The sequence below is a fragment of the Phoenix dactylifera genome, chromosome 6 (genome assembly GCF_051530095.1).
Source record: "Phoenix dactylifera cultivar Ajwa chromosome 6, Ajwa_hap1_PhDact_Kaust_v1.1, whole genome shotgun sequence".
Taxonomy (NCBI): domain Eukaryota; kingdom Viridiplantae; phylum Streptophyta; class Magnoliopsida; order Arecales; family Arecaceae; genus Phoenix; species Phoenix dactylifera.
The window spans coordinates 3,295,355-3,317,004 of NC_143195.1; the positions used below are offsets into that span (position 1 = coordinate 3,295,355).

General features: G+C 39.1%; 1 protein-coding gene across 2 annotated transcripts; it reads right to left on the reverse strand.

Annotated features, from left to right (window-relative positions):
* Positions 1-5,027: 5,027 nt before the first annotated feature.
* On the reverse strand, positions 5,028-18,683 carry LOC103703831 (exosome complex component RRP4 homolog). Of its 2 annotated transcripts, XM_039126867.3 has the most exons (8): positions 18,546-18,683; positions 13,663-13,850; positions 12,940-13,041; positions 12,368-12,413; positions 12,105-12,194; positions 10,533-10,598; positions 9,400-9,468; positions 5,028-5,581 (listed from the first exon to the last, which is right to left on the reverse strand). In XM_039126867.3, exons 2-8 carry the CDS (start codon positions 13,815-13,817, stop codon positions 5,129-5,131), a joined length of 981 nt encoding a protein of 326 aa, XP_038982795.3. In that variant the 5' UTR covers positions 13,818-13,850; positions 18,546-18,683; the 3' UTR covers positions 5,028-5,128. The 2 variants fall into 2 exon arrangements, with proteins under 2 accessions (XP_038982795.3, XP_088579296.2); XM_088723170.2 differs by lacking the exon at positions 9,400-9,468.
* Positions 18,684-21,650: the final 2,967 nt, after the last annotated feature.

Sequence of the window (21,650 nt, forward strand, 5' to 3'; positions counted from 1 at the left end):
AGGTCAGTCGGTCAGGCACTTGTCCGGTTAATAATTACAAACAAAAACGTTCCATGCGATATCTTACCGGCAGCCCATGGCCCGCAGATGGTGCAACGTACGCAGTTTTGGGCCAATCAAAGCGATCATTTTAGCGATCGACCTTTATGGACAACTAGAAGTTTACCGAGGAAATGCATGTTACCTTCTCCACCATTTTGCTTTGAAATTTATAATTCTGAGTCTATTATTATTATTATTATTATTATTGATAGAAAAAATATTGGATATCTCGATCTCGGGCCTTACTGACTCTAGCCTCACCGACCTTCCTATCCTCGGACATAAAGCCTGGTGAATGACTTCGGCTCCAACCGAGGAGTCACCGGCCGCGAAGAACAATTAACAGCCCAACTAACCGATAGTCTTAACAGTTTGTGATCATGGCAGCCCCACGTCCGGCGTAAGACCTGCACCGCACTTTGTCCATATGGACTGACCTATGCTGCCTAGCATTATGCACGTCACATCGACCTAAATAACGACAAGGCTAGCTCTCCTATATAAGGAAAACAACCCAAGGGACCTAAGGTGTGCAATACGCTGCCCTTCTCACTGAGTCTTCACTCTGCTAAAATCTCTTCCTTCTTTACTATTGTCTCGTTGTTCTGACTTAGACATCGGAGGATCCTTGCCAGAAATTCTTCAGAAAGTGGACTTCTTGCAGGCCACCCAGCGAAGGAGTTCAACGCTCAATGCCTCAACCAACCTACTCAACCCGTCTCCAGCCGACCTTTAAGGCCATTTGAGCTGCGCTCCTATCTTGGTCTGGATACGACAACAACAGATTGGTAATAGAGGAAAGGTCCTACCGCCTGCCACATCAACCTTAATCAAAAGGAGAATGACTGGCATGAAGTCGCGGAGAACCCGTAGCGTGTCGCGTGCTTCGCAACGCCATGCTCCGACTTTTCGATCGTCGTTACAGAGCCCCAAACTTGCTCCACAGGAATATCTCCCTGTGCTTGTAGACAAGGAGCAGTTCAACCTACTCACTTAGCAGGTACGGGCGTTAACCATGGCGGTCTCGGGCCTGCAGCAGGCAGTAGCATAATTGGGGCCAACCCGACCAGAATTCAACCAGCCTGGCCCCCACTCCAAGTCACCAGCGCGCCACACGTGTCTGATCAACCATCGCCCCCAGGACTAGAATCTCGAGCGGTCACGTCAGAGTCGACACTCTCGACGAAGCATCCCTAGCCAAAATGGGAGACGATGCGCTCCTAGTCCCCATTTTGGTTGGGATTCCGTTCAGAGCCTCTTACTCGCCCGCCTCGTAGAGTCCCCATCCCAACAGGGAGCCGACCTCTATAGGAGGATCAAGTAAATGGGCCGGCAAATTCAAGCCCGTAAAGAACAGGCTCCGAGGGCCGGCAACGATTTTAACTTCTTCTCAAAGTCCCCCTTTTTCCAGCAGATCATGGAGGAGCCAATCCTACCTTGGTTCAAGATGCCGCAGGTGGAACCATATGATGGCACCTCGAATCTCTTAGACTACCTCGAGAGCTTCAAGGCTCTCATGATGCTGGACGGAGCCAATGACGTCGTACTTTGCAAGGCATTCTCTGCGACCCTCCACAAAGCAGCCCAATTCTGATTCTTCGATCTTTGGCTCGAATCCATCCACCATCTCGCCCACCTCTTCACAGCGCACTTCGTCTCCTATTGAAGACGACACCGCGGCTCGAACGCACTGCTCGACATCAAGTAGAGAGAGGAGAAATCCCTCAAAAAATACATCGGCTGCTTCAATGCGGCGATGTTGGAGGTCGACAACTTGGACCAATCAGTCTTAATGTCTGCGATGAAGAGCGGTCTCCAGCCATTGACCTTCCTCTTCTCCCTAGAAAAGCGCTTCCCCGACAACTTCGCTAAAATATTGGTACAAGCCAACAAGTATGCCAACGCTGAAGAAGCCATGGCTTTCCTCCACAAATCTACGGGCGGAAGACCTCCCCAAGGGCCAAACGGGATCACGAGGGGCGAAAAGAGTGTCGAAGTGTCTCACCTCGACGCGAGAAGAGCCTACGGCGGCCCAGGAGCTCTTCTCATAAATTGAGAAGTATATCCCCATCACCGCCCTGGGGGCCCAAATCTCATGGAGATCGCGGGTCGAGGCTACCTACACCCTTCGTATCCGATGAGGAGCCTAGTAACCAAGATGGGCAAGAAGAAACAATGTCGCTTCCACCAGGATCACGACCATGACACCGAGGAGTATGCCCAGCTCAAGGATGAAATCGAAGCACTTATCTGGTGCGGGTGGCTAGACTAGTACATGCGCACCTAGTTGACCAAGGGGCGCTCGTCCTGGCTCTAATCCTCCGACCCCAGAACAAATCAACAACCGCCTGATGGCCGGTGTTATCAGCACCATCATCAGCAGTGCCTCGGGCAACCAAACTTCACAATAGGAGGACCATGGAGCGGCCATGAGTCATGCGTGTGGATGGGTCGTTGAGTCCGGGGAGTAGTGGGGTTGCTCCCACGCTTGGCACCCCTAGCAGAGCAATCACGGAGTACTCCCTCCAGTATGAATTCTCCACCTTGGGTAACGTGACCAAGTATAAGGTGCTTTACTCCAAATCTCAGAACCCAACCACTAGAAGCCTTCGGCGTAAAAATTAGGGGACCTCGATGGTGCCCCAATCCCACAGATTTAGAGCTACGACAACCTTCGCTCCTATCATCAATAAGGTTCATTGTAGCCTGAACTCATTATCAATAAAAATTCTCTCGTTTTGTTTGTCTTTGAGACAGTTGAGTTCAACATGGAACACCCCGAGGACGCTAGTGCCCCAAAAACAGAGACACCCAGAGGACGCCCGGGGCCTTCTCAAGACCGAGCCTACTCAGATTTCCTCTAAGAGCCAACCCTAGAGATACCTGGGGGAGCATACTATCAAGATGAGGAGAACTGACTGTCACACGGAAAGCTCGGTGAGTCAAGCGACCTTTTCAGGTCCATAATTACCCAAGTAGGAGAATCGGCCACAGCGCCAAAGGCTCGGCGAGTCAAGCGACCTTTTCATATCCATAATGATTCGAATAGGAGTACTGGCTACCACACCTAAGGCTCGGCAAGTCACGCAACTTCTTTAGGTCCATAATAACCCAAGTAGGAAACCGACCGCCGCACCAAAGACTCAGCGAGTTAAGCGACCTCTTCAAGTCCATAATGACCTGAGTAAAAGAACCGGCTGCCACGCCAAAGGCTCAATAAGTCAAGCGACGTTTTCAAGTTCATAATGACCCAAGCAGAAGAACCGGCCGTTACGTCGAAGGCTCCACGAGTTAAGCTACCTTTTCAGGTTTATAATGACCCGAGCAGAAAAACCGACCACCGCACCGAAGGCACAGCGAGTCAAGTGACCTTTTCAGGTCCATAATGACCCGAGCAGCAGAATCAGCCACCATTTCGAAGGCTCGGCAAGTCAAACGATCTTTTTAGGTCTATAATGACCCGAGTAGAAGAACCGATCGCCGCGTCGAAAGCTCAACAAGCAAGCGACCTTTTCAGGTCCGTAATGACTCATACAGGAGAATCAGCCACTGCGCTGAAAGCTCGACGAGTCAAACAACCTTTTCGAGTCCATAATGACCCAAGCAGGAAATCAGCCGCTGTACCAAAGGCTCGGCGAATCAAGCGACCTCTTCAAGTCAATAATGATCCAAGCAGGAGAACCGGTCACCACGCCGAAAACTCAGTAAGTCAAGCAACCTTTTTAGATCCATAATGACCCGAGGAGGAGAACCAGCCATCATGCCGAAGGCTCAGCGAGTCAAGTGACCTCTTCAAATCCGTAATGACCCGAGCAGGAGAACTGACTGCCACACCAAAGGCTTGACGAGTCAAGCAACAAATGCAGAAAATTTTAAATCTCGTGAGATAAGACTATTCTATTTTTTTATAAAATGAGATGCGCCACTCCATTTTAATAATTGAGACAAACGACTTCTCAGAATATGCCGGTCGAGATGCTAGGATGTTTGCAGAATGCTACTTCATCTTGTATCTTGAGTACTATGATATCCCATGGTAATTCAACATTGTAGGATTCTATTTATTTTGTGCATAAGTGGGTGAGCATAGAAGGATATTCATTTTTTTTTTTGAAATAGAAAGGTATATTTATTAAAATAAAAGTATTCACATGGCACGAAACTTGACACATTGCCAAAGATGCTCGTCCACCTGTCCCATTGGGCGTAATAGTGCGACATTAAATGCATGCTATTATTTTTGGTAGGAATTAAATGCATTCATTAGCTAATCGTTAATGGATCATGGATGGTAGCTGAGACAGAAATAGTACATGGACCATGAATCCAGATAATAGTTGTGAGGAGAATCCACCTGGTCGCTCAGGTTGGTTAAATTAGTCAGACTTGCTGGATTTCAGCTTAAAATTTGATGCTAGAAAACATCAGCATCCCACCATCCCCAGTATAGATATTCCATAGTGAAAAGAAACTTATCCAGTTCTCTCCATTTCATCAAAGCACTTTTTTCCAATAGAACTCCATGTAGAGCACATTCAATTCTTTTTGGTAAGAATTAAATGCATTCATTAGCTAATAATCAATGGATGGTAGCTGTGACAAAAATGGTAGATGGACAATGAATCCAAATAATTGTTGGGACAAGAACACCTGTTCACTCAAGTTGATTAATTTGTTGGCCTTCTGGTTTTCAGCGTAAAATTTGATGCTACAAAACAACAGCATCCCACCCTCCCCAGTATGCATAATCCATGGTGAAGAAATATGTCCAATTCTCTCAATTTCATCAAAGCACTTCTTATCAATAGAACTCCATATAGAGCAGAAAGCTTCAAGTTGAAAAGGTCTCTTTCTCCGTCCCATTCATGGAAGGTGCTCAAAGCCCTTTACCACTATTATAGGGGTATGAGATGAAAGAATCTCTATTCCGAATCATAAGGAACTGCTATCCGAATCATAACAAACAATTAGAGAAAGGAAAGTTGCATGCAAAAGATCTGTAGGGAATGTATTCATTATTATAGGGAATGTGTCCTTCCTATGGGAGGAATCAGCTGAAATCCAGTGCATGAGTCTCAACCTGCACTCAGCCCTTCTTCCTTAACAATGATATTCTGCGTTGGACCTCTCTCTCTACAATCTGGACATAAAATTCTGGTCCTAGCATGTCTTTTATCTCGATATTTGAAGAGACACCAGCTTCGGTGGTGTCTTTGATTGCTTCAACTGTTAGAATGAAGCCCAGAGCAGATAGCAAACGGACAGCATTGGCAATCCCACATATGTGCTGTCTTACTTCCAGAGGAGTGAAAGTCCGCTCTTGCTCTTCTTCATCAATCTTATTGGATTTGCTAATTTCTGGTCTCTTTTCTTGGTCGTCAAGCATGTCATGCTCTCCAGTTTTCAAGTGCTCACCCACCCAAACGAAGCCATTGCATCCAAGAATCAAGTCGACGCCATATTGCTCCAGATGGTGGAAGTGTTGCTTACGCCGCTTCACTAAATATGCTGGGACCGTAAGCAATTGACCCCTCTCAAGCTGCCAAAAGAAAGCCATCGCCAAACCATTGGATATTAAATTTTATTCCAAGAGAATCTATTGACAACACAGTGTTCAACCAAAAGAAAAATAAGTGATAAAGATACAATTATTAGAATTATCATGGATTACTTAGATTAAAGTAAAATTAATAACTTTTCAGCAAACTTGGCAGAATACTGTCTAAACATGGTACAAGAGTTTCATGCATCCAAAGGCAGACAGAAACAATGTCATGTATCTATAGTAATGCTAGCATATCTAGAGATCTCAAACATAAAGGAAGTGTATAGTTTTTCAATGCTAGACATGAAAGACTAGAAAAATAAACCAAGACTCATTGAAAAATGGGAATTCCTTGGTGTGCGCAATTATTATAGACCCGTGTGTTGCAAATTGCGCCATGATTACATTTTTTTTTTGATGTATTTAACCTATGTCAAATCTCCAGTTTACTTTTTTCTTAGTCTTGCAATCTTATAAATATCTCTCCCCATCAGTTTCTGACCTATGATATAACTCTTTATCTGCTTTAAAACTAACCTTTGGTACTGCCTTCTTAACTTCTCTCTTAGCCATCTAATAGCTTTCATACATTTCTCTATTTCTACATATTAGTAATCATCTATAACACTTTCTTTTAGCCTTAACCGCCAACTGAACTTTCTCATTCCACCACCAAGATTCCTTATCGGATGCCTCTTTTCCCTTGGATTCTCCTAATATCTTTAGAACCACTTTCTTAATACTGCTAGTCATGTCTTCCTACATGGTATTAATTTTTCCATATAGATTCTATTTTCCTTCCTTCAACATTCTATCCTTAACCATTTGTTTCTCTCCTTGCAAATTCTATCATCTATCCTTGAATTCTTATTTCTTTAGTTATTCTCTTCCATTTTCTAATATATACATCCAAAACTACCAATCTATGTTGGGTGGTCAAACTCTTATCCTTTATAACCTTACAATCTTTACATGAAACTTAATTAATTTTTCTAGTTAGGAAGAAATCTATCTGACTAGTATAATGCATATTTTTAAAAGTTATCATATAAGATTCCTTGTTAAAGCAGGTGTTAGCTAATACTAAGTCATATGCCATTGCAAACTCCAAAATAGCATTTCATTCTTTGTTTATATCTTCGAAGTTGTACCCTCCATGCATCCTCTTAAAACCTACATTATATTTCCTCATATGTCCATTCAAATTTCCTCTAAAAACCTACATTATATTTCCTCATATGTCCATTCAAATTTCCTCCAATAAATATCTTTTCTCCACTAGAAATCTCTTAAACTAATCCATCCATGTCCTCTCAAAAGCGTTGCTTTGTCGCGTCATCCAGTCCTACTTGAGAAGAATAAGCATTAATGATATTAATAGACTCCTCAAATAACACCAATTTTATCGAGATTATTCTACCTCCTACTCTCTTAATATCTATAACCTCATCTTTTATTCTTATCTACAATAATTTCTACTCCATTTTTATTCCTATCTTTCCCTGTATCCAAAGTTTATCACCTACCTTACCAACTTCCTTCGTTTTGTCTCTTGCAAGCAAGCTATGCTAACTCTCCTCCTAACTATTGTACCTACTAGTTTCAACAATTTTCTTATCAAGGATCCTATATTCCAAGTTGCTAAACATATCCTACTTTCCTAGACTAATTTCTTTACCCACATCTATCTATTAAAATGTGAGAACCCTTGCTTACTTCTTATCACATCCGTGTACCGATGTAACTAACATGTCGCTTCTAAGGAATATCCTAGTTAACCCTTGCCCACTTTTCAGCAAACCCGGGATCCGATGGAGCATATTGCTAATAGAGAATGCCCCAATAGTTTTCTTAGAATTCAATCTCATATGATGTGGCTATAGTTTTATACTAGGTGTCAACACTACCGCAACCCTTCTTTATCCAGGCTTGGGACCGTCTCCGCACAAATTATAGGTAAGCATTAGGCAGAGCTTGGAGCATCCAAATACCCCTGTAATGAACAACTGAAATTCACCACCTATGCACACCTTCCTTTCTTAGTGACCACCAAAATCCTTTCTTGTTACTCATCATCCGTCTTATATAGACACTTCAATCTTTAGAATTGTATGGAGTGCTGACATTTCTAGACACCTGGACAGGACAAGAACAAGGATCCTAAGTTCTCTAGAACAGAAGTATCCAACTCATATCAGAAAGAAGTTTGGCATTTGGCTTGGCTTTTTAGAGTATCCTATTTAAGGGCACTCCAATGAAAAATTGTTAATTTCTTGTGCGTAACAATACTGATTTCAATATTTTGATACTTATAGTGAAGTGTCACAACTTTTTTCTTTCATTATCGTTATAAAGCATAAGTGAAATTTAATCTAATAAAAAGCATCTTCTATGGTTAACATAGTCTAGTAATTTGATTATATTGAGATATACATTTTTATATATTTGTATAATCTTCCCAGTGCTTCACCTCATCTTTTAGTTGTTGTTGAAGAATAGTAAAGTTTAGGTTACCTAGACACCTGGCCCTTTTCAGTGTTTAGTTGTAAATTTGAAATTGAAACCAAGCATTTTGGTTTTGGCAACAACCAGTCCAAAACTTAATTGTTTTGTATTTTTCATCCAGAACTGACTTATAGGTTCAAATACATCTATAAATGGGCTACTGTGCTATTTTTCATTTCCTTGAATTGTAGTAAGCATTTTTTAAAGATTTAGCTCACAGTTTTGCAAGTTTTGAGAATATTCGAATTATTTTGATGTTGAGTTCTAGAAGAATATAGATAAAAGTAGACCTTTTTCACACAAGATTGAACACCTCAGACCCTAGATCTCATAGACATGCAGATGGTCATTTATCAAATAATAAAATGGTAAGTTACACTCAACAATAATGTGAAACATAGTATTTTTTTCATTGTATTGATTTTCAAAAGTTCTTTTGCTAGCATGAATCCACCAGAAAATACACAAAATGTCACAAACAATGTAACAACTCAAAAATGGTGTGATGTTTTCTTTATTGTCTTGTAAACTTTTCTTATTTTTGGAAACAATAGAAACCACAGAAGTTTCAAACGTTAATGCGCATCACCTGAAGACTAAACCAAAACCAAGTTCTTGAACCTCACTTGGCATTGGTGCCCAACGTTTGGTATTGGTATCAAACATTCAAGTTGATGATAATCTGCATCATTAACTTTCTTGGCATAAATCCACAGGTTCTCTGAGATTACCGTCATTTTTAGAATCATTGTCAAATCATCCATTTTGTTCAGCCACATAATATGGCTCATAAATTAACTATGTATAATCAGTGTGATTATATATTTATATACATCACATTTACTCTAGTAAATGGGTACCGCCACTATCCTGATTGATTAGCATTTCCCTTCAAAATCACATTAACCAAATTAACCCAGTTCTCTCACCAAACATAGTAGTTCGTCAGTCCTAATCTCTTTTATTCTTAAGAGAAAAATAATTAAACAAATAATTAACAGCCTCCTCATAACTATATGGAACAAGCTCTATGAATCCTCCTTAACTTTATATCAAAAGCAACACCGCAACAAGCATTATTCTGTCTCAGAAAAGAAAATATACCAATAACCCATCCTTGTTTAACATGTGTTTCCCACAAAACATGTGAACATAGTAAATCATTCTGCACTGGTCAAATAAGAATGTGCCATTTTTCTGATGTTGTGATTTAATTTTTCAAAGAGTTAGGTCATATTCCAAACGTATTTCTATTTAAAACTTTTAAGCTTTGTAGGGGAAAACAGGAATATTAAAGGACAATATACCTTTCCATACTTTTGGCTTCTAGCTTGAAGGTGCAAACTTCCATCATGCTGGAAGCCACGAACTTCAGCCTGAGAGTTATATATGAACAATGAAAAAAAGCAAACAATCAACTACCATTGATCATACTGATTACCAGCAACACCAAAAGCTAATAGCAAATCTTGACACTGATAGTCCAACAATATTCTGCAATGAAACATCTGTAAGATGTCCGTGCATATGGTTGCAGTTCATGCAGTTGGCTTAGGATATAGGAATCTAGATATTAACCCATTCAAATCCAGGACCCGAATGTAGACATAGTAACCTGCTAAGAGATGAGATCAGGCTAGTTCACTCCTGCATTCCTAGTTTTCTGACCCATAAAGTTCAACCTTATATTTGTATATTGTAGGCTTCCTTGTTCCCATGCAAGAGAAGGTCCTATGGTGTGTGTACGGTTGTTACACAACAGAGAATCAAGTTGAATGCCACATTGACTATAGAAATAAATCCTTCAAAAATTAAAACGTATTAAATTCTCTAATAATGAAAGGAAGTATATGGGATGTAACTTTATTAGAAATACAAGAGAAAATAAAAACTTAGTCAAAATTAACAGCCAGGAGATGATCATTTTGGTACAATGCATCTTTTAAGATGAACAAAAGAATATATAACTATAGTAGGATGGGTGACACGGAATGGTGCTAGTAGAGTGTCTTCTGATGGTTGAGTGTATTTGATACTGCTCCATAATCAAAGCAGCATGATTCTAAAGTACCATAATGGCTTAATTATTGCAATGTCTTGTTTCGACTTTTTTAGCATATTTGCATTAGAAGTAACTTATGAAATCAAAGGGTTGATTCTATTGAAGTAAACTCTGTTTAAGTTGCTAATATCCCAGTAGGGAAAAAATAATAGCATCAAATACTAAAGAAAGCAAAACCTCAACTGTTCAGCAATGCTAGCACTCTAAATATCATCGTAGACCAATCCAAAAATATCACGTTCTCAATCACATAATTGATCCAAGTGTGCTTCTTTTCTTCAAGCATATGGAACAATTCTGTATAAAAATGCTGTAAAATAACTTAAAAGAAACAATTTTGCAAAATTTGCATAGCAAGCAAAGGGCATAAATACTTACACAAATTACGTCATTTTCTTCAAAGATACTACGCATGTTGAGTTCATCAACAGCAGTTCTCCGCCTCTAGCAGTTACACACAAAAATATAATAACAAATATCAGCACCAGGCAACCATAAAGGCCAGATATAATTTCAATGCAATCAACAAGACTAACTGACCTCAAGAAGTAATAAAAAATAGGCAGTGACTCAGAAAAAGAAAAACTCATAGAGTGCAATAGTACAAGGTAAATAAAGATGGAATTCATTATCAACTAACAACAGTCATCTCTTTAATGCAATGACATGGTAGATGCAATTTGCTTACCTGGAACTCTGCAATACATCACCAATGAGCAAACACAGCTCGTTCATAAGAAAAGATTAGCAAATATAGCAATTGTTATCGCAGTCAACATCCATCAACTCACCTAGAATGACCTAAAATTTCCTTAATAATTGAGTCATCATATTGAAATATATTATCAGATTCATGTACTCTTCATAATTATTTCATTTCAATGATTCTAATCCTTTTTCTCCAAAAGAAAATAATAACAATGATGAAAAATAGGTCTCATCTTCAGACAACAATTTACGCACTTACACAATTTTCCTTACAGGTTAAGAAGTTTTGAACTTTTGTGTATTTGTGCATTCTTTTTTGTGGCTTGTAAAAGCCAGTGATATTGGTAGGCAACTGAATTGCCTGATTATTCTAACCACAGGATAAAACTATTAATATGTCCATCTTGGATGATCTTTTAAACAACAAACATAAAACATGATGGCCGACTTTAATTCAATCTTCCTTTTTATATAACAACTCTAATCTGCAAATTTTTTTCTTTATTAGCATTTTCCACAACCTTCAGTGTTCAAAAATTGTATTTAGAATTTTTCCTAGGTGAGGCTATTAAACAGTTCATGAGCTCCAGATTAAAAATTTTAATGATGTAGACATACTGAAATGGAGGGACAACACACTACAAGCACAGAACACGACAAAACAAATTTGTTTGTCATTTCCTTTAATACGAAATTATTACATAAATCTTGCCACAGATATCTCATGAGAAATCACCATAAACTCAAGCCATAAATTATATTCTACAACATGGGTAGACAGAAAAAGTATGGAGCTGTTAGGAATTGTTAAGCTGGTCAACATTCTCAGAGTTTTTTTTTGAGAAAACACAATTTTAGAGAGAGTTATATCGTTGTTATTACTTCTGAGGGTAGAGGAATCTTCAGCAAGTCATACACCAAAATAAATAAGAGTTTCTAATTCTCACCCACCTCAGAACTTGAAAATCAAGGGCAAGATAAAATAAGAGTTGTCTGCAGAGTTTCTAACTTCATGACTTTAAAATAATTAATAAAATCAGCTAAATCATCACACTAAGTAGCATGAATTACCTATATTTGAGTTTGATTTCTCAAACATGTCGAATGCGACTAAACTTTTAACTAATAGTTTCCAACTTTCTTGTTATAAAGCATCTGTCCCATGTCATGAATTTTACATGGACATTCTTAGAAAGGCTTATTTTTTGATTCATGAAAAATAAAATAAGATGTCATTTTTACCTGGATACCATCTGGCAAATTCATAGATGAAAGCATCAATACTGCATCTTGACTGAAATTAATCTCCAATCTCCAACGTTTAAAAGCGATCTTGAAAAAGCAAAAAATGAAACAATCAGTCAAAGCATAAACAGAACATAATGAATCAACAAAGACCTTAGGAGGCAATTTGCATGAATCAACAACAATGACACAGAAATCAACAGCACATTGTTTCAATTTATTAATAGGGGAGAAAACTAGAAATAGCATAAAAAGGAGACCTCAATGACACGGCCAACGATAATATCTCCAACCTCTGGCTTGTACCTGCAAAAACAAGCATTCAGTCTCATGAGGCCTAATGAAGTTTCAAGGTTCGGAGTTATCATAATATATGTAGATAAAAAGGGATAGATGATTCGACTAGTTCCCAAAGTATATGACTCAAAATGAGAGATAGGATAGCACTTAAGGATTATTGGAATTATTTGGTTTAGGGAGAATTTTAACAACATATCTCACAAATTTTGAGAAGAAAATTAATTTAGTCAACAAATTGAAAGGAGCTTATCTCAGCCAATATGCTGAGTAAATTTTGAGATGAAACTCTCAAAGTCATCAAATCAGCTAATTAATAAAGTGGTTCGGCAGCTATTATTAGATTCAAATAAGAACTCAGCTTTAGGCATATGAAGCTTCAAGAAAAAAAAAATCACGTAATTTTGTAGCTTTTTCGAACATGTTGACCACCGAGATTGGTGCACATTCCATATTTTGAAACCTAAACCAATTTTAGAAAACACAGAAAGAATATATTTGAAACTGATACTAAAGGGCATGGATGTATGAGTACCTGGCTCTTAGAGCACGTACATAAACCAGTTTATTTACTCGCTCCACCACACCACACAAAGTGGCAACCACTTGACCATCAAGTTCTGACGTCCCATGCCCCCTGATCGTATCATGGAGATGAAGGCAACGATGAGATTTAAAGTCAATATATTAAGAAAAAATAGTGTGAGTCGGATAGCACTACCAAGGTGGAACTAAAAAGGAAAACAGTACGGATAGGTAAAAAAAGTTGAAAGATAAGAAAGGAAATACTATTCAGGTTGCCCATATTAAAGATATTAAGTTAATAACAAAAGATCCACATCGTGTGCCAAGTCATTCCAAGAATGAATTAAGACAAAAGATAGAGCAAAGAGAAAATAACACAAGAAATAGTCATACAAACACACCAGAAAACGCAAACAACATATACAAAATGATCATATGCAAGAAACCTAACATGAGGAGAAACTTCTCTTGCTTGGTTTCCATTAGTTTGTATAAAGACTAAGAAAAAGGACCAAAAAATGTCCAAGAAAATCATAACAGACAAAAGCAAAAATAGAAGCATAAAGGATACAACAGTAGAAGAAGTATAAAATTAATATCAGAAACCTGCTTCACAAAATTCTTTCCTAAAACAAAAGATAATGAAAATGAAATTAAAAAGAGGATGAAAATAAACCATTGGGTGTAAGAAGGAGGAAAGAAAAGAAAAGAAAATTGTGGCTTCTTATCTTACTTGAGAATACCGTCTTCATTGTTGACAAGGATTGTGTCAGCAATGGTGACCGAGGAATAAGCAGCAGCTTGAGAAGCAAGGTCCTGAAGCTGCTGGAGAGCCACCTGCAGCCTTACCCTCTGGGTTTGGTTAAGTGACAGCTGCAAATCTCTCATTTTCAAAAATTCTTTGATTCCTTTCAACTCCCTCTGCACAATGACAGACCTTTAGTCCTTCAATATGTAAGGCAAACTGCTTCAAATGGCTAACAGGGTTGCTCATTAAGATCCCAAGTGCAGCTAATAATAAATTCTAACTTGAAGGATGTTGATACAGCATCTAGAATACAAAAGAAGGCCAAAACAACAAAGGAGAAGTAAAGCTCATAACTCGCTCCTTAGCTAGCAAGAAGCATGCCTTTTGATGGTAATAACCAAAACACTGCCCTGGAAGTGTTGGCGAGATTAGCTTCTCATATTATGTGAAAGTTTCAAAAAATGGAAAAAGTACAGACCACAAATCCATGTAGACTATTCAATCAATAAAACATACTTAGCATTGATGCTAGCAAATCTTGCACAAATTAGCAACCATATGCAATAAATGGAAACATATGAATACTAAAAGAAAAGAAAATCAATTTAATCTCTTTTATATTTGAGAAGAATGATAAAGAAGGCCATGAAGAATTCAAGGGAAGGGGTGCTTGTGAGAAGCTCATAATGTCTGCTTTATATTAAAGTCAGTTAAAAGATAATAAAATTTAAAGAACGGAAGCAGGGGATTCTGAAAGGTTTCCACTCATAGCAAAAGAAGCGGAGAAGTTTAGCAGAAAGGGGAGCCTCAAGTCAGCCAGTTCTTGGATCAACAACCTAGGGATGTGGAGAGGCCCCATGACAGCTGTAGAAATCCCAGTTATAGAGAGAAAAGGAAGAAAGAGGAAGGAGGTGAAAACCTAAAAGTAACAGAAGCCAAGGGAGAGGAGGAAAACCCTAGCAAAACCCAACATTTAGCTTTTTGGTACAAACTCTAAATTTAGTTGGAGGAACATGTGTGACATCTATTCAAAAAAATTAGCAGTGAAGGGTGGTACAAGTGAAAAAGTAAAATAGTTAGAACAATTACAGCAAAGCCTACTGACATCAATTATAATAACCTTTATAACTGTTATACAAATACTGTACAAAAAATTAACTCAAATGTTTTCAGATTTTTCAAGGAAAAAAAGTTTTCCAAATAATTTCCTGCAACCAAACCAAGGTTTGCTATAACAATACAAGGTATCATACCAGTACCCCGCCAATATGATATGGTATGCCAAGAAAAATGCAGTATAGCTCATGTACCGACATAGGTTCGGGAGACCCTTTTCTCCTGCCCAATCATCATTAGAAACCAAGTGGTATAGGTCGGTATAACATGAAACTAGTCTAACTTGGGTTTCTTGGGTACCCTTTACCACGCATTGATAGCTCTGTGGTAGTCTTGGTTTGATGAATCATTTTTCTGATTCTAAGTTTTTTTTAATTCACATATTAAGCATTCAAAAAAGTCACTAGTCCTTTTACTCTTTTTTCTTCGTCCTAAGTTTAATTATCATTTGCTGGAAAATAAAAATAAATTCTTCAGCATCTCTTGTTATATAAGACTCTCATTACTTCATTTACTGGAAATTGCATATTTCATCTCATGCCAGAAATTTGTTGCTTCAATATGGTTTAATGTAGTTTAGCTATTAAATTAATGGTCACTTCTCACTACAATGTGTAGATTTGGTAGCAATTGCAATTTCCAATAGAAAGATGATCATAAATGAGTTTACTTAACTTCTGAATTGACCTTCATTATTTGGTGCAGCTATTTTGTGGCAGCAGTCATCTTGCAAAGCTCATGGAATCTTTTATTAGCTTCCGTGAATTTATATGCACTTCTAGTCAAGCACTGCTTGAGGAACCCCTTTGAGCTCTTCTTTTTCACCATTAATGACGGGGTAAGAAAAAATTGAGTACATTTTCATACATGATAAGATGTTCAGAAATAATATATAAATACTTTATAATTGATTTCATCTATATATATCCTTCCTGATGCTTAAGATATTCTGTTTCAAGTATCCTAAATCTATGCTTAGATCTGTATATTGGTCTCCATTTGCATATCTCTCCCGTTCGCTTATTTCCTTAAGTCATATAACTTTATTGCCCCTCCTCTCTTTTTGACCACGTAAGCCCCATGATTTTAATCATAGCAACATAATGGATTGCTGAGATTAAAAAGAACAAAGGCATGGCTTTTTGCGCCAGGGCTTCACTTCAAGGCACAGAAAGTACGTGTTTTTTCTGTGTCTAAGTAAAGTCACTCACCTCAAGGAAGGCAAGGTGCTAAGGTTGCAGCCTTGGTGCGCTTTGCACCTTAGGTGCACCTTTAACAACTTTGAATTTTGTATTTGTTTTAAAATTTAGGAAGAAAGAATTTTGACACCATTATCTCAAAAAACAAGCAGGATGCTCTAATTTTTTTTATTCTAACATAGCCCATGTGCCAAAACAAGGTAGGTCTCGAAGTGCAGGCTATTGTCCTTTTTAAACAATAGGTCTCAAAGTCAAGGCTAATGTCCTTGTTTAAACACATGTGCCCACAAATATAAGAGGATCCTCATCCAATTTTTAGTACAACATAGTTTCAGTAGGGGGTGTTTAATGTCAGGCTTGCATGAGCTTTCTTCCATTTTCAGAAGCAACTTCAAAGCACTCCCTTCTTGGGAGTGACACGGGCAGCAGAAATCAGGGTCTTCTATTTAGTTCTGTTTGGAGAAATTCCACTCTTGCAGATCACCTCACATATGATTGGCATCAGCTTGCTCTACCTAGTATATGAATCAATGAAGCCTCGGGTGTGAAACCAACCCTCGTCATCTTGTCAAAAACCTTCAAAAAGTTTTGAGGGTTTCCTTTGCGTTACTATGGTATAAGTCACAACATTCCGAGGACATCCAAGGGCATGCATCTCATCAAGAATAGCATCATCCATTCAAAAAATTTTCTCCATGAAACACAATTCAATCAGACTAGTATATGTGGTCACACAAGGATAAAAACAAAATTCTTTCATCTCCTCCATAGTCCATTGAGCCTCTTCGGATTTTCGTGCTTTGCACCGCTCAGCATTAAACCTACCTGGATTGATATGTATCTCATTCCTTAGCTCTAGAAAGGCATCATACGTGTCCTTAACAGTCGTCTCCATACGCAAGGGATCCAAGACTACATTCATGGCTAAAGCATCTTTTTTAACACAGAATTTCTCTATGTTATGAAAGGTCTTTATGGCTTAATTCTATCTAAAGGCTCTAGCAAGCCTTCTTGTCACTTTTATCATCATTGATAGTGAGATGAAACCCCAAGCCAAACCATCTCAACAATCAATCCCCACATCACATCAAAGCACTTTCATTTTTCTAGATGCCAACCATCATGTCCTAAGAGTCAAAAGAATGTCTATAGCCTATTTTAGTACCAGGACATATGAAGAAACCATATGTTGGAATCCAGTCACCGCTAAACCTCTTCAAAATCTTATCAACCAAACCCTTTGAGATTTTGACAAAGCAATAATCAAGCATTCCAAATACCGCTTCAGGAGACACAAATTTGGATTTCGAAATCCTACTAATATCGTCAAGATCAACATTTTTAACAGCATGATACAAAACTCTAACATCAGCCGTGCAATCATGGGCCCTCCTATTATTGATAATCCAATGTTTTAAAACCTAGGCCATTGATCAAACCCTGGAAAGAAACAGGGTCACAGGTCACCGATTCGACCGTTAGGTCACCTGGAATTGAACCACGACATCATGACGACATAATAAATATATTAATTGTTAATTATTTGTATATGAGAAAAGTAAATTAAGATTATAAATATATGCAGAAAAAATATAAAGAATGATAGTTGTTAGCATTTTTCTTATATACTTTTACTACTCTTTAATCTTTATTATTACATGGTATTATAATAATGCAAAAATATCATTGCATCACTGTGAATGGAGAGTCCTAACCGAATTAGTTTAGGTAAAATAGTTTCAATTCATTGAACTACATTGGGGTTTTCTCTCATATATCATAACTCATCAATTAAAGAGCTGATTCATAATAAGGTAATAAACACTACATTGGGGTTTTCTCTCATACATCATAACTCATCAATTAAAGAGCTGATTCATAATAAGGTAATAAACAAACTTAACTAACGGCACTGATTCATTGAACAAGTTAAATATATATAAGGGAGGTGGGAAGAGATAGAATCGGAGTTATTCATGGAGAGTCGAGCGATGGTGAGAACCAATTGCAATTAGGTCAGAATCAGACCACGTCATGATTCTGAGCAAGATGAGAGCTAGCCATTTACTAAAACAAAAAAGGGGCATGGGACATGTTAATGCATGTTAGGGTTCTTCAAGTCACTGAAGCATCAACTCAGAGGCATTTAGAGAATAACTAACACCGAAAAAAGGGAAAAGTCGACAGCTTTCAAGCAAGAAAAGAGTTCGTCATTTGTACCAACATGTAAACGGCGTCACTATGCATCGTTATAGTTCCAGGGCAACAGGTGGGTATTACGATTCCACCAGGGAAAGCTTGGGGGAGACGAAAAAACAAAGGAGAGAAGAAGAAGAAGAATATTTGAAAAGAAAGAAGGACTGACAAACCTGTGATTGGGTACGAAGTTTAGCGGATAAAGAAAAAAAGAAAAAAGAAAAAGAATTGGAAGTTGACATCCTCCCAGCAACGCATCGGAAGACGGCAGCGGGGACTTCACAAGGGAAGCAAAAGGAGTGGAGGGAATGAAGCAAATGAGTAAATATGAGAGAGGGAGAGAGAGAGCGCGCACACCTGATGGATGGCGCCGGGGCGGCGCCGGCCGTCTTCCGCGGTCGTTTGTTGACCGCCTTCCCTCCGCACCGTGAAGGAAGAAGGAGCGCCGCAGCGTCGGAGCTAGAGAGAATGAAAGCAGTCGATCGAGATCCCACTGTGAAATGGACGTTGTTTTTATATTCAAAAAAAAAACTAGCCTGTTCGGGCAATAAAACTGGGTTCGAACGGGCCCCTTTAACTGGGGCTTTCAATAGCATGAGAAAGGGTGGTTCTATATACACCCCCCTATTGCTCAGGACACCCCCCAAAAATTAAAAAAAAATTAAATACTCTCTACACCCCCCCATTTGCTAAGGACACCCCTAAAAAATTAAAAATTCCTAAATTACCCCCCACCCTCCCCACCCCCTCACCTAAATTGCTCTCTACACCCCCCAAACCCCCCCCCCATCCCGCTCTTCCCCTCCAAAACACCTCGCCAACGCCCAAAACCCTCCCGTTCCTCCTTCTCCCTCTCGTCGCTGGCATTCTCCCGATCTCCGACCACCTCGCCGGCTTCTCCCAGAACCACCTCGCCGGCTTCTCCCGAAATTTTTTTTTTTTCACGGTTCGTGCTCCGTTCGGCACTGGATCGCCGAACAAAAGGCTTCTGTTCGGCTGAACAGTGCCGGACAGAAGCCTTCTGTTCGGCACTGTGCAGCCGAACAGATCTGTTCGGTTGAGGGTTGCCGAACAGAAGGCTTCTGTTCGGCACTGTTCAGCCGAACAGAAGGCTTCTGTTCGGCACTGTTCAGCCGAACAGAAGCCTTTTGTTCGGCGATCCAGTGCCGAACGGAGCACGAACCGTGAAAAAAAAAAAAAAATTCGAAACAAGATGGAACACGTACCTTTGCGGCCGATTCTTCGTCCCAAATCACTAGTTGCTTGTCCATGCTTCGAATGGGGCTTAAATCTCCTTCAAAGATCGCCTAAACGATGTAAATGGATCGAGGGGTTTAAGGGGGGTTTGAGGGGTTTTTTTTTTTTTCTTTTCAAAACGAAACGGAGGAGGAGGAAGGGGGGTGTATGAGAAAATTTCAAGGGCAATATGGTAATTACACTAAAGGTTAGTTTGGGTATTTTTTTTTTGGTTTTTGGGGGGTGTCCTGAGCAATAGGGGGGGTGTATATAGAACTACCCCATGAGAAAAGCAAATCCTATGGGTTAAAGGACCTTTTGCCCTTATCGCCATTAAAATCCCAGGTCTTGAGTCAATAACCTGTTGATCTAGTAGTGTTTTAATTTTATGTCACCTAAGTCTTGCATGTAAATCCTAGCAGAGCCAACGCTGTCGGATTACAAATTTGAGATCTTTAGGCATAAGCTGTCACTAATCTTGCAAACTATTTATGTGAGGATTCATACGGACATGTATTTAGTCCCACATTAATTATTCGCTGAGTAGATCTTGGGTACTTATATAGGATTGAGAAAATCCCGAGTTATGACAAATGATATTAGAACGGACTCGGCCCATAACCTATGTGGACTAGAGGATACTGCAGCATTGGTCCATTAGGACTGCAGCATGGATCCATTGAACCTGACCACAGACCTATCGTGGTGCTTGTGATTAGATTTGAATGAAATTGAATCATTATCCTGACGAGGACATCAGAGCTTAAACAAGATCCATTAGGGCTGATCACAGGCCGATTGTAGTGCTTGTGATTAGATTTGAATCGATTTAAATTCTTAGCCTGATAAGAACACCAAGGCTTAAATGAGAAGAGTATATGAGGACTCATGCAGGCATGTATTTAGTTCCACATCTATTATTCGCTGAATAAATTTTGGTTACTTATAGAATCTTAAGGTCACCAAGAAGCCTAAGGAGCCCAGCACTAGGTTTCACCTTTAGCATCCATGCACACGTTCGAGTGATCATAGAGACAAGAAAACAAAGAAAAAAACTTGGCTTTCATGAGTGCATCCTATTTTTGGACACTGATATTTGAAAATATAAAAAATAAGCTTGATGGTAACATTTCCTTAATTCCGAATTAAAAAAAAAAACGATGATGACAACAATACATTACTGAGATACATCAAGCAAGTTTATGAAGTAGTTTAGCAAATGCAGATGCACTGTTCTTATCTTTAATTTCGAGCATGACTGATTTTTTTTTATTTTTTTGGTTGAATGGCCGCTATAGAGAGCCCTAGAGTAAATATAACCACTGGCATCTGTTAAAATAATATTTTAAAAATAAATATGAGGAGGACTCCCAATGCACTAAGCTGCCATGATCAGCCACATGGAAGGCCTTTGTAATTGTACAAAAAGAAGAATTTAAAACTTAGGGTCATTTGGCATCACTTTTATTTATTTTCTTCTTTTAAAAGTAAAACTATAAAATTGAGTAGAATATATGTTTGGTGTTATTATTTTTATTTTCTATGTTTAAAGTTATTTTGAAAATAGAATAGTTATTTTGATGATTATGCTGTAGCACTTTTTAATAGAATGGTTATTTGTATGTGTTGTGGTTCAAATCTAGCCCGAGGGTGACCACGCCGGAGGAGTAGGGGAAGCTTCCAGAGTGCAGAGGAAGACAGAGAGAGCCACCTCCTGCGACCGACAATGTACTTGCACAAAGCCTCATCGGTGTTTCTGGTGAGAGCCCTCCGACGATCAAGTTAGTATGGAGTTTTGTAGATCCAGCCCAAAAATCCCATAGGCGTTACCTGTTGGGGTTCTTTATAGTCCCGATAGGGGTACTTAGGTGGCGGAGGTATGGCCCGTTCCCATCATGATTCATGAGTGGGAGTGGCGCACAACCAAAGTTTGATTATGGCACGTGGCAGAGTCCATTCTTGGAAACAATAAGGCGTTTGACAGCCGTGGCAGGGTATAGCCCATTCTCATCATGAGAGGGAGTGGCGCGTAGCTAGAGATTGATTGTGGTGCGCGGTGAAGTCCGTTCTTGGGAACGGTAAGGCATTGACAGTCGTGTCAGGACATGGCCGGAGTAGCACGTCGTTTAAAAAGTATAAAAAAAAACTTGCAAAGATTAAATATTTGCAAGGGATTGGTAGGGCTCATGGACTTGTGTTTATGGTTTTTCTAGTATGGAGTGTTCA

Excerpts from the sequence above, each read along its gene's own strand:
- LOC103703831 (XM_039126867.3), bottom strand. The coding sequence starts at position 13,817 with ATGAGAGATTTGCAGCTGTCACTTAACCAAACCCAGAGGGTAAGGCTG. Across the intron at positions 12,195-12,367 it reads TCGTTGGCCGTGTCATTGAG|ATCGCTTTTAAACGTTGGAG; the intron begins GTCTCCTTTTTA and ends TGCTTTTTCAAG. Across the intron at positions 5,582-9,399 it reads GAAGCCAAAAGTATGGAAAG|CTTGAGAGGGGTCAATTGCT; the intron begins GTATATTGTCCT and ends TTCTTTTGGCAG.